Source organism: Canis aureus, chromosome 8 (genome assembly GCF_053574225.1).
Source record: "Canis aureus isolate CA01 chromosome 8, VMU_Caureus_v.1.0, whole genome shotgun sequence".
NCBI classification, from domain to species: domain Eukaryota; kingdom Metazoa; phylum Chordata; class Mammalia; order Carnivora; family Canidae; genus Canis; species Canis aureus.
This window is the reverse complement of record NC_135618.1, coordinates 50,766,423-50,784,060: the sequence shown is the minus strand read 5'-3', so window position 1 is coordinate 50,784,060 and position 17,638 is coordinate 50,766,423. Positions and strand designations below refer to the sequence as shown.

At 52.1% G+C, this 17,638-nt stretch overlaps 1 protein-coding gene across 1 annotated transcript in view; it reads right to left on the bottom strand.

Moving 5' to 3' along the window:
• Positions 1-10,665, bottom strand: part of XYLT1 (xylosyltransferase 1) — a 306,482-nt gene extending 295,817 nt beyond the window's left edge. Inside the window, exon 1 of the mRNA XM_077906747.1 lies at positions 10,276-10,665. Coding sequence (XP_077762873.1) covers positions 10,276-10,650 — 375 coding nt within the window. The 5' untranslated portion in view covers positions 10,651-10,665. The remainder of the gene's footprint in view (positions 1-10,275) is intronic.
• Between the last annotated feature and the right edge of the window lie 6,973 nt (positions 10,666-17,638).

The window sequence follows — 17,638 nt, the reverse complement described above, 5'->3', positions numbered from 1 at the left end:
CCAAAACATTTGTTTATTTTATTAACGTGAGCCTGGTTGAGCGCTAAGACGTTGCGAAATTATCATGCTGTCCTTGGGCTCTGTTTTTATTGCTTGTCTCCTTGCTCATTATAAAATGATTAGCTGTCTCCACTGCCCTTTTGAATCGCTGTTGGGGTTGCCATGCGGTTCTGTTTACCCAGGTTCTGAACAGGAGAGTCTCGATTCGGGGTTAAGTTAACAGAGTCATTACAGGCCCATCTGGGAACTCATTCATCATAGTTAATTCCACATGTAACACATGGGGGACTCGCAGGCACAGTCTCCATGAAGCGAACACTCAGCATCAATCCAGGAGATGCACATGAAGGGTCCAGACCCAAGTCTAGAAGTCGGGCCAGAGGGGCCCCATCACCGTCGGAGCGACATAGACAGCTACTGAGCCCATCGGAGAAGGCCCACAACGGGGACTTCCACTCAGAGAGACCCAGAACACGGTTCTTCCTAGTGTCCGACTGAAATCCTCTCCACTCCGACGTCGGAACAAAATGGCACAGCTGTTTACCAGAGGAGTGGGAGTATCTCCAAACTGGTGAATCATACGCTTCCCAAAGTTTAGTCGTTCTGGCACCCCCTCGTCATTCACCATCCAAACCAAGGCCAGAATTAGGACTAGAATGAGGGCTTGGTATTATTACTCATGCATGTTCATTACATTAACCAACTTCTCTCACTTAAATGTCACTTCACTCACACGCTAAGCAATAAGAGCCTCAAAGTTATCGTTTTGATAGAATGGTCATATTTATATATTTTCCTGAATACACATGTAAAGGACTATATAGTATCACAATTTTTGAAAATGTTCACCCACCAAGCAGGGGAGGTGTGCATCTGGGATGTTGTAGAGGCCCTGATTTGTGGTCTGGGTCTGGGTTCCTTGGGTGTGTTCAGTTTGTGAAATTCTGCTGAGCCATACATTTAGAATAATGTGCACTTTTGTTTATGTAGCACATTTAAAAAAAAAAGCATCTAAAAGAATATACCTCAAATTTCAGAACTGAATCGATTTTGCAGAGAGATGAACAGAAACGCTATTAAAAGCTTTAATCACCAGCGTTATCAGAACTAGCAATGCAAACCATAGCATGGGGTTCCTGGGTCTGGACCTACTTTGGCAAAAGTGTCCATCAACCAAAAATAAAATTAATCCACTTGCCCCTTCCAAAACTCTCACCCACAGCCTCTCATTTTCTCTCAGGCTCCCCAACTGCTTCCATGGCTGCACCTGTAACAATCTGATTTTTAAATTTTTTCTTGTTTCTCTTTACTTAGGGGTCTTCTTGCCCCGAAACCATGAAATCCATGAAGGCAGGGGCACGTCTGTCCTCCCCACAAACTCTGCACACTGTCCAGCACACGGCAGCCCCTCAAGCACTACTTCTTGAATTAATGCCCAGATGGATGGGTGGGTGGGAAAGCTCTAGTGATTTCACCCATTTACTTGCTCCTTGTCCCCCAGGGATTATAAAGCACCTTCTCATCTGTTCATTGAATTAGATCCTCACAACCCAATGAGGGCAGTTGGGCTGTTGGGCTTATAAGCATCATCTCACAGAAGTGCCAAAAAGGCACAAAAAGATGAGAGTGACAGCTTGTCCCTGACAGCCTCGGAATCCAAGCCACAGTGCTCTAGAATGTTCACCTTCCACCTTCCAACCAGACCTCTGGGGACTCTCAACATCCCAACCCATGTTATTGTGGGGCAGGGCTGGGGGAAGCACACCAGGTGGAAGCCAGACAATTCAGAACAGTACGTTCCCCGCATGCCCACCAAAAGGGAAACCGTTAACCAAACTGTAGAGTGCATGACTCTATTTTTGTTGAGGACACTGCCTTCACAATGGTCTGATCCTTGTAAGAATTTGCATCTTCTGGGTACACACCAGCAGTGAAGGAGGGAAAGGAAACCTCCATCATGCCCAGGGGAAGCAAAAGCAGTCGAGGTAAATAAGTGCTGTGAATAAACCACATGGGGATAATTGAAAGGTGACCACAGACACTTATTTTTAGCTCATCACAGTGCACACACAGATCTTCCAAACAGAAGCTGCAAATTCAGCAGTTTAAAGGGGCCATTTAGGTATCACAGGGGAAAGAAAAGACCCTGGTCAGGGGGAGAGGGGTGTCTCAGGAATCTGGAAGGACTCGGGACAGCCCCCCCCCCCCCCGGCCAGTCAGAAAAACAAGCCAAGAATGGGGCCCAGTGCTTTCAGACCTTGTGACTTTTTAAAGGCATGCCAATAATCTTAATCCTTAAGTTTCTTGCCCTTTTATTTTAACATACAGTGTGGGCCAAACAAAACCCACCCATGGGCCATGAATCTGAGGGCCTCTCTTGCAAACATCTATCATCAGGAAGGAAATCAGGAGCCCTGACTGTGGGCCAGAGCTGGGGCTCATCACCAGGCCCTTCTAGGCAGGTGCCTTCCTACAATGCAGATGAGGAAACTGAACCCCTCAGAGGTGAAGGGACGCATCCGGGTCACACAGGTATGAACGCAGAGTTGGGCTGTGAACTCCAAATGTCAGACCACTGCCCCCTCCCCGCCCCTACACATCATGTGACATGCCTCCTGGGCTCTGCAGCATCCAACCACCTGCTCCCCTTGCAAACCTCAGGCAGCTCACTGCTCATCTCCAGGCTCCTTATTAAGCCCTAAGAAGAGCTTGAGCCTCATGGGTGGAGCAGTCTAGACCTCATGTCTGGCAGTTTGGGGTGTGCTGGGAGACTTGAGGGCTTCCAGGCCCCTGAATCACTCTATTCCTGGCCCCCAATCTGTCCAGAGGACCCTTTCCTCTTGTGTCTAAGAGGCCACCCTGGGGAAGTGAGACTGGCAGTGAATCAAGCTGGGATGTGAAAGGAACCTCTCTGATTATCAGCAATGGCCCTACCCTTCACCTACTGGACTGGTCCTCCTGAGGGCAGAGAGCACATCATGAAGGTAATGCCAGTGCTGGGACAGTGCCTGGTGTGCTCTCATGGTTGGAGTGGAGGATGGGTAGATGGTAGACGGATGGATGGATGGATGATGGGTGGATGGATGGATGGACATACACATGGATGGACACACACACATGTATAGATAGTTGGACGGATGGATGGATGGACACACATGCGCACTTATGAGTGGACAGATGAGAGGGGAGGAAGGCACAAGGGACTTACTCCATTGGAAAGAGACTAAGAATGCAGTGTGTGGAGTCATCACCGACCTTCAATCCCTATTAATTCACAGCTGTTCAACCTTTATCCACCTTCTTGCCTTAGTTTTTATTATTCGTAATCAGTAAAATCAGTAAAACAGAGATGAGACTAGCCTAGCCTTTAACTTGGAGCATGTTAAAAGAATTCGTAAGATCACACCTTCTTACGGCATCTTCCTTGAAGACTTCCCTGAAGCTTTCAAAGAAGAGAAATCCCCCTCACCCTCCTCCTTGTTAGCATTACAGTCACAATATCTGCGCCCCATGGGTAAGGGACCTTTGCATCCATCTCTCCACCCTGTAGGCCTGACTCCTTCAGGCTCCATCAGGGTTTCTCATGGCCAGGGATTACAGCAAAGGATTCCTAGGGAGGAGAAATGCTAGTCATTAGCATCTGCAGACACATTAGCCTGGATTAGATATCCAGATAAGCCAGCAGTCATGTGGCGGGGACAAAGCAGGCCAGTGACGGACCAAACCCATGGCACTGCCCACAGGGGGCCCCTGGAGGGGGAGATCCTCCTCCAAAAGAGACTCAAGAAATGCCTCTGGGTGTTCCCTCTTCCCCACCTGGCTGCATGTCTGGGCTCCCAGGCCCTGATACTGACAATGCCAGGCTCCCAGCTCACCAGTGTTGAGCCGGTTAAGGTGACGCCCGTCAGCTGCCCTCTTTTCAACACCTCTGCCTTCCAGTGGGGGAGGAGGCAGCCCTAACCACAGGGATCAGAGGGGCACAACCTGATGAGTATCTGCGGGCAAACGGGTAGTTTCTGTTGCAGACAGAAGGAAGTGCCCACAAGACAATCGGCCCACGTGTTCTTAGAGATACCTCCCTGCTTCACCCAGGCTCCCAGGCAGCTCATGGGCTCCTCCGGAGAGAACCACAGAGCAGTGTTTAACTGGGTGGGTGGAGAGCCAGGAAGGATGAAGGAAAGGTTGTTTCCACTGGCCAAGGAACCTTGCATAGCACCCTGCTTCCTTCTTCTCCTGGTTCGAGAGAGCTGAATTAAAAACTCCTTCTTCCGGCCAACTCAGCAATTCAAGTTCAACCCTAAGTTCAGACGCTCCGTATTTCGCTATAGGGTGATGCCTTCCATTCCAGGGCCATAAAATCCCGTGCTCAGGGCTGGGCATCATGCCCGCATCAACTACCTGTGTGCCTCCTTAAGTGGGCTCTGCGGTTCTAAGGTTAGGCACCATCACAAGCTGTTTATAAGACGGAGGGTGTAGAGCAGAGCAGTTAAGAGCCAGGACTGCCTGGGTTTAAATCCTGGCTCTGCCATTTACAACTGTGAACCCTGAGAAAGTTGATTAAATGCCTCCCTCTGCCTCAGTTTCCTCTGCAGCATGATGTCTAAATGAGTTAATGTTTGTAACGCACCCAGCACAGGGCCTGGTTATAGTAAGCACCGGGACTGTTGGCTGTTGCAACCAAAATACACGTTCGCTGAGGGAATAAATGAGTTAATACAGAAGGACGGCTTCAAACAGTGCCTGGCACGTTATAACTGCTATACAGAGACTCATTACTGTTATTATGACTCCCTATTTGTGTCATTATTTAGGGGTCTGATTCAATAAAAACTACATATCTGCTCCTTTTCCAGGGTTGGCACATTTTTGGAAATCTGCAGTAAGAAGTGAGCAAAGTGGCATAAAGACTTTCAAGACTAGTCTGGCTGCATTTCGAGTTTTTTCAAAGAACTGCACCCACAAGGTGCTCAGAAACCTGCGGGTCGACTAGAGTAAGGCAGACAGAGGTAGGTTTGAATCCCAGCTCTGCTACTCCCAGCGAGCGAGCGGCTTTGCCTCTCTGGGCCTGTTCCTCATCTGTGAAATGGGGACAGCAAGAGTCCTATCCCACACAGCTGGGGAAATTCTCTGAGACAGTAAAGATTTGCAGACAGTATCTGCAAAGTCCTCATTTTCCCAGCCACGTGATCAGCACTCAAAAGACCAGCAACTTCTAGCCAGGTGTCCTTAGTTTAACTTTTGTAGGAGTTGGAGAGCACCTCCTTCCATCCTGGGTTTTTTTGTTTTTTGTTTTGCTATGTTTTGTTTCGCGTGTGTGTGTGAGCATTTTAATAACATGATGTATGCAAAACAGCTAAAGGATGCCTGGCATACAGCTGGCACTCAATAAATATTAGTGCTCCTCCCTCTACCACATTCCATCCTGCTCCAGGGCTGGCACACACACAAGCGTTGGATGCACTCTGCTGCCTTGGATTTCACTCAAACCCGACTTTCCATGGGAAAATGAATAATTGCAAAAAATTGCTTATTTTCAAACATACTAAGACTTTCTTTGTAAGAACAACAGCTCACATTTGAGCATGTTCATGTGCCAGGCCCCAATCAGTTCACATGTTTTAATACATTTCATCCTCACATGACCCTAGGAGGTAGCCCGGATTTTCAGAGGAGTAAAGCAGAATGATTAGCCCAAGGTCATGGAGGGTGGCAAAGAGCAGAGCCCCATTTCAACCCAGCTATGTCGACTCAAGGACACTTAATGGTCTCTTTCCTGGGTGCAGGGCCTAGCACACCTTTCCTATGTACGACTTTTTCTCCTGCTCCCACACCTTTTCCTTTGAACTCGGGTTTCGTTAAGGTTGAGTTTATATTTTGCTTTTAGTTTTCCCCAATGTATTTTCTTCTTGGTTCTGGTAAATGGGTACCAGGGTCCACAGAAATGGAGGAAATGCAAAGAAAACAAGAACGAGAAGTTCTCCTAAGTGACAAGTCTTAGGGCAGTATTCACCAAGAGCCAGACAGAAAGTCAGCCCTCGAGCCACGTACCCTATGCAGGCCGATTATGTTGGCACCATGCATTTTTGTCTTTCTGCATGCAGATTTATGGTCCTACTGATCATAAATAGCTCTGGGTGAGAGGGCAGCTCCTGACTACAGAGATATTCTCAAGGATATTCTGTTTTCTGGGGAAACACACACACACACACACACACACACACACACACACACACACCATGTCAGATATCTACCCAGCTCAAAACACCAAATTTCCTTTCCTGTTAAGACATGGATCAAAGTTGGGACGATCCCCAGCAAACAGGGACTAACACCGTGGCTTCTTATTTGCAAAACAGCAAGTATTTTTTGGCATACAAACTTTTACAAGATTAAGAAGAAAGCCTGATAAACCAGAGAGAATGTCTAGAGTGTGACAAGACTGGAAGGAAAACAAAAGTATGTGTACAATTACATACCTATACCTATGTGTCTAATAATTTCTCCTTTATTTATCTGTTCTATTTAACATTTTCCAGTATATGATTAAGCAGATGGCAACATTTGCAGTAAGATAAATATTGTTCAGTGATGCATATTTCTGTATACAAAGTGTAATGCATTGCTCAGGCAAAATAAAACCCCACTGAGAGTGTGGGGAAAAAAAAAAAAAAACCTCCAACCATCAATAAAATACCCTCTGTTCTCTCTGGCCTCAAAGCATTTGGATAGAAAGAGAAGCCACACCTCTCAGGCTGTTAGAACCAGAGGTGATCTGGATACAGTGAACCAATTTTTCAAAGTCACTGCCGACATCTGAAAAAGTCCTGAGTTATCTGAGTAATGTGAAGCATGAGGAATTTCTGCCAAAAAAAAAAAAAATCAACATTTCCAAGGGGTCAGACGATACAGAAACCCCATTTTACATTACAGGTGCACGTGTGTGGAAGGGCAATTAAAGATTTGGTTCCTTGAATGAACCTCACTGGGTAGCAGTTTCTCTAAGGGCACAAGGAATAACACGACGACTTCAAGAGGATCACCAGAGCTGAAGGGAGAGAAATTACCCGTTCCTGACGTTAACACACACGGCTTTCTTTCATTTGTCCCCAATCTATCCAGAACCCAGAGTGTGATCTTTTTGACACTCTCCCCAGTGTGTTCCCGCCCTTTATAAGTGAGCCCATCTGTTTCTTAAATTCTGAGATGACAGTCAAATCCACAGCTTACTGGAGACCCAGTGAAGGACTCGAGCCACAACTCTGCAGCAATCCACCCGGTAATTCTAATATCTAAGAGCTTTGGAAGAGGCGGAGAGAAACAGGAGCTGGCAAATCTTTCATAGATATGCCCATCCTGTCACCATCCTCATGCCGTCTCTGACTGTGCTCGAGAAACTGCGTGTTTCTTCTCGGCTTCTTAAAATGCACCGAAAATACAATCAGGTCCTTCCACTGGGGCATAGCTCCCCAGACATAAAAGGGTGGCGAGCGAGGAGCTCTGGGTCAGTGAGTTCAAGGAAGCAGCAAGGTCTTGTTTAGAAAATGCTCTAGACACACCACCTGCCTGACACTCCGGGACGCAGCCACCTACACCACCAGCACCACCAGCACCCAGCCGCAGATTCCCTCTGCCTGTAAGAACAACAAGCACCTGCTCTGTCCCACTCCAACCCCACCCTCAAGAGAGCACAGAGATGAAGCATCATGTCCCAAGCACGTGTCTCACCAGCTCTTTAAGAGAGCCATCTGGAAAATCGCAGGGATTTTTCTCTTTTTTTAACGTCCCACTCCTGAATCCATCTCTAAGACATTCCCGCTAGCAGCCCCGGCGGGGTCTGCAGACAAACCACATGTTGCAAAGGGCCTTAGTGGCTTTGGAAAAGAGCTAGTCCGCTCCTAGCCTACACCCAAGCTCAGGCGTCGCTGGACTTTGGGAACAGCCTGCCCCCTTCTGGTCTCCTTGAGCTCCATGGAAGGGCAGGGGCTGGGTGGGCACAGCTAGAGAAGGACAGATCCCCAGATCCCTCCAGCACGTCTGCACTGTGATTTCAGGATCTAGCAGGGCATGGGGGTAGACGTGGGGCAGGTGAAAGCGGGGACAGACAAGCAGAAAAAATTAAACACAAATCCAGGAGAGATGACAGTTCACGACAGCAAGGTAGCCACCCACAGGGAAGGGTGGAGGATGAAAAAAACCCTCACATGTATGTCTATGACAGAGGGCAAAGAAATTGATACCTGGGGAGATGTGAGTAGAGGGACAGTAATTAAACCTGCAGATGAAAGCAGAGTTTCAGCAAGCAGTGCGACTCTGCTGCTGGGACTGGCATTCCACAAGGAATGCAGAAAGGTAATGGCATGCTCCCACCTCCCTTCCCAACTGCAAACCTCCCTGTGGCGGAGCTGGGAGGTGAGAGAACACGACACCGAACTGAGGCACACACAGACGGGGTGTGGACGGAATACACAACATGTCAAGGACTCAGGAAGAAATCCAGGCCTCCCTCCTCCTTTCCACTTATTTCAACAGGTGGTCTCTGCACCCAAAGACACCTTCCTGGTGCCTGTCTGAACCCCGGACACAAAGGATACAGGAAGCCCCGCGCCCCCACGTTCACCCTACATTTTCCCACTCTGGGCCAGCAGTGCGTGTCCCGAACCCCCTCGCGCCCTACCTCCCAGTAGGGCTCCAAATCCAGAAAGAACCTCTAATTGCATTTCTGCCCAAACACATCACAATTCACCCTGGGAGTTCAAAGGCTGTGTCTGGGAGAACCCTTCTCTGTAAATAAAAGGCCACAGGACATTGGGAATGTTCTGGTTCTCCGTCAGCAATCTCACTCCACTCTCCTCCCCACAAACAAGGGAAAGACGTCTACCTGCTACCCACACAGACAAGCCAGGGATGTGAAATGCCATCACATCACCTCCTGGGGCTGGCTCAGCCCACAGGCACAAAAAGCCACGCTCTGGCTAAGAGGGTCGTCGCCGCTGATTCCAAAGAAGTTTAACAGATCAAAAAGCATCACGCTGTGTCTGAAGGCAGTGTTCAGTTAGGGCTCCCAGAGCGAGAAACACCACAGACATGCATTCTGTGTCTAAGGATCCTGAAAGTAACCCCTAGCATCTGATGTCCCCCAAGGGCTAGGAGAATCCTCGTAGGCGAATGGCATGAGAAAGACACAGACGGACACACCGCACCTCGTTATTCCTTAAGACAGACACGGACGCCCACAGGGCGCAGAGAGCCTGGCCCAGAGGTGGGCACTCTGACCTCCTGTCCTCCGTGTCCTAGCTCAGCGGGCTCAGCAAGGCAGCCCAGAGGAGATGGGAAAGGCACCCCTGGAGAAGTTGGGGACAGGGTAGGAAGACGCCCAGATGGCCCCGAAGATCTGCAGAAAAACCAGTTTCAGAGCTCAGGCTGCTCACACCCAAGGAAGGCAAAGAAAACGCACAGGAGCCGAAGAAGTCGTGATGATGTGGTCAGACACAGAGCTGGTGACATTAATCGGCTCCGCGCAAGACGCAGAGCCAGGGACAGCCATCTAGGAGAAGGGGCCATGCCCTCACACCGGACAGGGACAGCGGGTGACCAAAGTCAGAGAGGGCACCGGGAGAGGACAAGGTTAGAGACGGGAGGCGCAGCCAGCCAGAGATGGCAGACAGGAGGACCGACCTAAAGTAAGCCCGGGCGCCCAAGCCTGAACCCTGGTGCAGGGAGGGGGCCGGGGATTTGGGACACCGATCCAGGAAAAGCCAAGGGGGCGGCAAGCAGGGGACGGAGTCGTCCGCACTCAGCTCAGCGAAACCCCCAAAGATGCTGTGCGCACCGCCCAGGAGCAGCGGCGGCTGAGGATCCCGGGCACGATCCCGCACGATCCCGCACTCGGGCGGTGAGCGACGCACCGACACCCACACGCACAGCGCCAGTCGGGGCGCCCAGCAAGGGTGCCGGGGCCGGGGGCCGGGGGACGGGGGCCGGGGGACCGGGGGACCGGGGCCGGGGCCGGCCAGGCTCCGTAGCCCCCAGAGCGCCTCCTCCGGAGGTAACTTCCCCAGACCCCAGGGGGCCGGCCCTCAGACTCGGCATGGGGCGCGCCCCCACCCCGGGCTCGGCGGGGACCCCGCCCCGGCGTCCAGGGAAGGAGACGTGGAGCCGGCGGGCGTGGGGGTCCGGGTCGGGCGCCCGGGGTCAAGGGCTGCCTCCGCCCCCCCGCCCCGGCCTCCCGCGCCGCCCCCCCGCCCCCCCGGGACGCGAGCCGCCGGGGCATCTTACCAGCGCCCGCGCGGGCAGTGCCCCCCGGCCGGCCGGCTGCTGCGCCCGGGGCTCCTCGGGGCCGCCCGCCCGCGCCCGCGCCCGCGCCCGCGCCGGGGGCCCCCGTCCTCCGCCGCCGCCGCCGCCGCCGCCGCCTCGGGCTGCAGCCGGCCCGGCGGGCAGGTCCCGGCGCTCGCGGCGCGGGGCCGGGGCCGGGGGCGGGGGCGGCTGCTCGGCGCCGCCGGCCGCTGCGCCCCCGCGCCGCTCCCCGGCCCCGGAGTCGAGGCTGCTGAAATTCCACACGACCAGCGTCTGCAGCAGCAGCACCGTGAGCGCCGCGAGCAGCGCCGAGTGCGAGCGCCGGGCCAGCCTCCGGGCGCACGGCGCCGCCACCATCTTCGGAGCGCGGCGGGCGAGCGGGGCGCGGGGACCCCGGGCGGAGGCTCCGGGCCGCCCCCGCGCTCCCCGCGGCTCCCCGGCCGCCGCTCGGGCTCGGGCTCGGGCTCGGGCTCGGGCTCGGGCTCGGGCTCGGGCTCGCGCTCGCGCTCGGGCCGCCTCCTCCGCCGCCGCCGCCGCCGCCGCCGCCGCCTCCACCGCCGCGGCGCGGAGTTTTCAGACGGGCAGGGACCCGGACGTCACCGGGAGGAGGGGAAGGCGGGGAGGCGGGGAGCCGGAGGCCGCGCGGGGGGCCGCGGGGAGGGGGCGCGCGGGGAGGGGGCGCGCGGGGAGGGGGCGCGCGGGGCCGGGGCTCCCCTCCCGCAGCCCTCCCCGGGGAGGGGGCCCGCCGGGGCCGGGGGCGCGGGGGGCGCGGGGGACGCGGCCGGGGCGCGGGGCGGGGCCTGGGGGCGGAGCGAGGGGGAGGAGGAGGAGGAGGAGGAGGAGGGAAAGGAAGGGGGTGGGGGCGAGCGGCGCGGACGGGAGTCGGAGCGCGGCGGCCGAGAGGGGCGCGGGCCCCCCGCGGGGGAGGGGAGGGGGAGGGGAGGCTGGGCCCGCCCAGAATCAGCGGGGGGTCGGGGGATGGGGGGCCCGGGATCCCGCCTTCCGCGCCGAGGGCAGCGGGCTCCCCGCCCTGGAGTTCGCAGTCCGGGCGTCTTCACCCGCACGAAGCCGGCGGGGCAGGTGGAGACGCGAGGAACGCGATCCGGAGCGCGGGAGCGCGGGAGGGTCTCGCGCGGCGGGTCCCTGGGTGCCGGGCCCGGGCTCCATGGGGCAGGGAGGAGGCTGCGGCTGAGTCTCTGTGAGTGACTCCTGAGTCACACCCCACCCTCTGGAGCCAACGACGTACTAAGTGCTTCACTGAGTCACTTCTCTGGTCCCTAAGGACGAACAAGCCAAGAGACTCCAAACCCAGTTGGCAAGCAAGTGCTGGAGTTGGTAAGGAGGGGACCCAGGTGTCTCTCGACCTGCAGAGGCTTCCTCTGGCCCCTGAGCCTCCCCCCCACCCCCCCACCCCCCGGGTCTTGCCTCCCATCCGTCCCGAAGCCTGCCTTTGTGTGCATGCAGGGTCCAGCTCCTGGGGGGAGTTCTCTCCCGTCGGGGCTGGACCGTCGCGGTGACCTTGAGCCAGGAGGACTCCTCCCTGGGCCTGAGCTTCCTTCTCTGTCAACGAAGAGTTCGGACTGACCATCCGAACCGACTCAAGCTTCATCCCCAGCCTTGTCTGAGTCAGTTTTTCCAGCTTTCTCTCCCTTGTCTTCTCGCCCAGGGCTTTACACACAGCGGTCCTGAACACGCGGGGGCCCGGACAGAGGGGGCATGGGTGTCCTGGACAGGACTTTGCACTAGAAGACTAGGATAGCGGACCAAATCCCCAGTTTGTTAATCAGGGACCCGGTGGGGGAGGGGGGTGAGTGCTGTGCATCTTGTCTGCTGTGCTTTAAAGTCTCATCCCCATTTTTTTAAAGAAAAGAAAGTGCAGGAATAGACAGGATCCATCAGAGAAGGAGGCAGAGAGGGGAAAGATACGGTTTCACCCACTCATCAAGAATCCAAAGTGTTATTGGTCTGTGAGGGCGGGGGTGGAAGTGACCACCAGAAAAAAATGCTTTCTGGATCCACGTAACAAGCCAACCCACTTCCCGGAACTGAGAGGGCAAACTGCCAGCTAGTGGGGATTCTAAACTATGGGCTAGACTCAGCCGTTGGGGTAACTAAGCCTGGCCAGGCATGTGGACAGACATAGGAACAGTCCCTGGGCTCAGCTCACCTAACCAGGAGTGAAATAGAAGAACAGAGGCGAGCACTTTGGCCTTCTGTCATCTGCTTATCACTTGGGAATATTTTGGTTATAAGGAATAAAACCTCTATTCTAACTGCCTTAAAAATAGAGTTTACTGGATGGTGTATCTGAATATTTCAGAGGAAAGACATCAGGTGAGGTTTGATCCAGCAACTCGGCACTATGACTTTGAATTCTTTTTCTTTCCATCTCTCCTCTCTGCCTTTCGTGGGGTCTGTTTCGTGAGATCCTGAGGCTCTCTCCTCGTGTCACAACCTGGCATTAGTTGCTGAGACTCTTTGTGTCCTTTGTTCGTTTCTAGCCCAGAGGAAGGAGGGTCAGCATTTCCCAGCATTCTCCTCAAAGGTGCTGAGATGCTCTCTGATTGAATCAGCTCTAGGTCATAGGTCACCACTCACCAAGCAAGGTAGCCAGGAAAATAGAATGCGCTGATCGGCTTGGCCAAGGTTCCATATGGCACCTTCGGCACTGGAGAGAAGCCAGCGTCCCTGCAACCACCTAGATGTTCTATAGGGATCAAGGTCTTATGGGAAGGAAGGAATGAGGAATAGGTACAGGGGAAGCAGGCACCATTATCTATTCCATGGGGCCGCCTTGGTGCTACATGACCTTGGGCAATCCACTCCCCTCCAAGGACTTTGGTTTGTTTAATGCCAAATGATGGATTCGACGAGATGGTCCTCTAGATCATCATGTCATGTCCCCAGAACTCTTCCTCAGTGTCTAAACAGAGCTTCCCAATCCCAGCAGAGGCTGCCCTGGGGACTCTTGGCATCCACGCCCTCCCGCCTGTCTCTGCTTCAAGGTCTCTTCTGCATTTCTCCTTTAAGCAACAATGATGTTATCTGCTTCCTGCACATGACACGTTTAACCATGGTCCTCTGGGGCCCGTGCTCTGGTTCAGCTCCCTTGGGGGCCAAAGGCTGAAAGAGTGAGGTTAAGGATCCAGGCCCCCAAGTCCCTGGAGGGAGAGAGAAAGAGAGAGAGAGAGAGAGAAAGAGAGTTGTTTGTTTATTTCAACTCATAAAAAGCCACATGAGAAAGAGGTTTAAAAGCTCCGGGCAGGTTATGGATGCCATAAACAGCTTATGTGAGGTTTTCAGGATGAAAAATCGCCTGAGATAGAAGGGCAGGAAGGCAGCCTTCTAGGGTTGCCAGGATTATCTTCCTGTCCCAAGACAGACCGACAGCCCAAGCACCTGCACAGAGTCCCCCGTAGAAGACGGGGCCCAAGTACTCCAGCGGCAGCGGCTCAGGCGACAGCAGCGTCTCTTTAGAATTTTTAAAGCTCATTCAGTCATTCAACACAGATGTATTGGGCCCTATTATGCGCCAGGAACCACGCTGGGCAAGAGAAAAATAGATATGAAGAAGATTCCCTAAGGGTTTTTTCTTTTTAAATACGGTTCCTACTCTAGTATTGAAGTGAGAGCCAGAACTCTAAGGAAGTTCCAACTGATGTGTGGGATTCCCTCCACACCCCCACACCCAAATCTTGTTTGATCATCACTTTCAAACAAGGGGAGGAAGATCAGTCAGCAAGGAGTTCTGAGCTCTTGGGTGTGCCCAGCACTGAGCTAGGAGCTAAGAGGGAAGTCAGGGAAGAGGGGTCTTCACCCTCAAGGACCTTTCTGACAGATGTCCCGCTCTGCTTTTTGTCTGAGACCTTCAGCATCGATTGTTTAAGTTACTTATGCCTCAGTTTCCTCATCTGTAAAAGGTGATGGTGGGGATAATAATAGGGCCTTTCTCATAGATTTCTTATGAGGATTAAGTGAGATTACCCATGTGAAGTGTTTTTCTAGAAAGACTAAAACATAGTAAGTGCTCAATAAAAGTTAGGTATTGTTCATCTCATTAACAACAATAGGGCGGTGTCAATTATGAGTGTCCAAAGGTATCAGAGGAGGAAAAATGGGGGAGGGTATTCAGGGAAGGCTGCCTGGAGGAAGCGGCATTGAATCTAGTCCTCCATTCTGATTAAAGACCAAGTACCCCAAGGTCAAGGCCCTCTTCTCTCTCTGGCACTTTGCATAGTGCAGGGCATGGAGTAAACCTCGGGCATAGAATGAGCACTGGACTGGAGCCCCGTGATTCCAAGTTGGCAGAAACCAGCACCATCTTGGCAACTTTTTTTAGTTGTGTGATTTTAGGCAAGTTGCTTAATGTTACCAAACTTTAATATTCTAACCTGTCAAAGGGGAAGAAAAATAATGTTTATGTCCTAAGGCTACTGGAGGGCATAGGATCAGGGTACCGTATAAAACAAAGTGCCATATATTTCATACAAAATGTTGGCACTGGCCAGTGGCGGTATTGATGGAATGTTAACCTGGCCATGGTGGCAGGCTGGTCCGTAAAGAAATGCTCCCTCCTGCTCTCAGGTACTCCTGATGGAAGGTACCAGAGAGCCAGGGCATGACATGCCTTCTGAATTTAAACTTCAGCCTAAGAGTCACATGTAGTCAAATACATGTTTGTTTGTTTGTTTGTTTTTCCCATCTCGATCTGCCTTAATCTTAATGTGTCTATTTCTTTTTGGTTTATTAGAGCCTGTTTTCACCCAGGCTCTGTTTTGACCCTAACTTTGCTCTTAAAATATTTAAGACCTCCCCGCTCCGTTTCACTTCAGCATCAAACAAATCATAAGCACGGGTCACCTGTTTCACAGTGTCAGTGGGAGGGTTGTGCACAGAACACCATCACATGGCTAGGAGCCTCTGGTTCTTTCAGGCAAGTGCATGCAAGCACCACGATTCCTGGGCACATGGAGGTCAGAGGAGGCAGGATGCCCGCGGCTCCCCTGGGCCCCACCAAAGCCCAGGAGGCCACAGACACACAGCACCTGTACCCCGCCCACTCCACCCAAGAGAAGGAAACAGCCTCTGATCAGATGTAGGTAGGCAGACAAGTCCTGCCAGACACCCAGCTGTGCTTCTGACGCCGGCTGCGGTTCCAGGGAATCTTCCACCCAGTGTATCAGCAGAGGGAGCTCTAGGTAGCAAATAACTTTCCTCTGACTGCATACCTTCCTGTAGAAAAGATCTGGAGACAGCAAGGAAAGGCAGGGTTCCTAAGTGGAGTTGGCATGGGCCCTGTGCAAAAGGAACCCCCTACCCCCCAGCCATTCGCAACGGTGGTGTGTGGCCTGCAGGGCTGGGGGTGATGGAGGAGAGGTGGACATACCCAGGGAAGAAAGGACAGGTGGAAATCAGGAGCCATCACACTGCCTATGGATTATCTCTGACCTTGCACACTCCTGGTGTGTGGACCCCTGAGGTCTCACAGCCTTTACCCTCGAACGCTGTGATGTTTGTAGAAAAGACCCATTCCAGGTCCAGTTATCAGAGGACCTTGGCAGGCATTTTTTTTCTTTAAAATAGATGTTTATTGTGTGTGTTGATGGTGCCCAATATGGCCTCTGGGACCACAGGCTGTGATGATGATGATGATGATGATGATGATGATGATGATGATGGGGATGGACAGGGTTAAATTTCCTGAGCACTTACTATGTGCCAAGCTCTGCGTTCAGGATTTCAACAAATAATAGTCCCCAAATATTTTTGAGAACCCCCTCGATGCCCAGGACAGTGCTCATGCTGAGAGATGCAACAGTGAATAAGACACAGCGGGTCCCAGCTCTAATGGAGCTTACATTCTAGTGGGGCACATGGGGGCTGAGACCAGTAAATAAATATGTATACAAGTAGCGCCAGAGAGTGATGAGTGCTCTGCAGGAAGTAAGAAGGAGCCATCTGCTAGTGACTACAATAGGGCAAGTTAAAACAGGCTGAAGTTGGGGGGATCTCATGGAGGGAACGCTGCTGGACTGTTACATGAACTGACTCACAAAATGTGACTTTCAGAGGGGTCTGACTGCTTTCATGCACCAAGCGTCATCTGTCGGGTGAATAAATAACAGTAGATCTATTTTTTTTCAAAAGTATATACATGCCATTGAGATGGATGAATGAAAATTGCTGCTCAATTTGTAGTAGTTGTTCTGTCCTTTTGGGTTTTCTCAAACCTTGGTTAATAAAAACTCAAGTCTTGGCTGGTGTGATGGGGAATTGGGAAAGGGTCAGGAAAAAGTCCATAACAACAACAAAAAAAAGTTAAAAAGATACCACCTTTCCCCCTCCCCTCCAAAAAAAGGATTGGGAACAACTGCTTCCAAATATATTTTTTGTCCAAATAGCCTCCTATTGTATTAACTTGACTCCCAGCTCTCTCAAAGGTTCTCTGTGTTATAGACATTTCCACTTAGCCCCTGTATCTTTGAATTGGTAGGTTCAGTCTTATCCCCCCAAACTCATCTTCTCCAGTCTTGTCCACAGACTCTGTTCTACACCCTCATCTCAACCCACATTTTAGCTACTGTGATTTTTCAGTATCTTTTGAGCATCTTTTGCTTGTAAACCTCAGGAATCTATTCCAAAAAGACTTAAGGGAAAAAGCAGTTTATTGGAAGCATATTGAATACACTGGAGTCTGCTAGCTGCCTACCAAACATGCAGTGTTCCCATCTTGCTTGATAATCTTGATTTATTTAGGGTGATGGTGTGCCCAAACAAAAAATGGTTCCTTGTAGTCGAGGGTGATCGAAGAAAGAGCAGTAAACATCACTGTGAGGCTTCCAAGAAATCCTGCAGGAGAAGGCTGCTAAATCAGTTGGGATGAGTGCCCCTTTCTGTCTGGAATATAGGAAGGAGAGCTGGAAGACCAGCAGCCATCTTATGTCCATGAGGATAGAAGCCAGTACTAGAGATGACAAGCCAGAAAGACAGAAGCAGTGTAGGCTCCTGATGCTTTCTGATCTGCCTTATACGGCCTACCCTTGGACTTCTTTTCAAACCTGAGAATGAAGCTTCCATGGACTGAAGCCACTCTAGCAGAGTTTCTGTTTCTCATCTGGTATCCTGAGGTGTGTGGTGAAACTGAACCATTTCCCTGTAAGGAGATCAAGGACAGAGATAGTCCTTGGGAAGAACTGGGAGCAGAGACCCTAACACACAAGTCAGGTCCTTCATCTCTTGCCTCTGCTTCTCTCCAAATGCTGGAGTAATTCTCTTTCGTGGCAGAGCAATGCCCTCCATGTATAACAAATGCAGCTGCCACAGTTGAGTGTCACATTGCACAGCC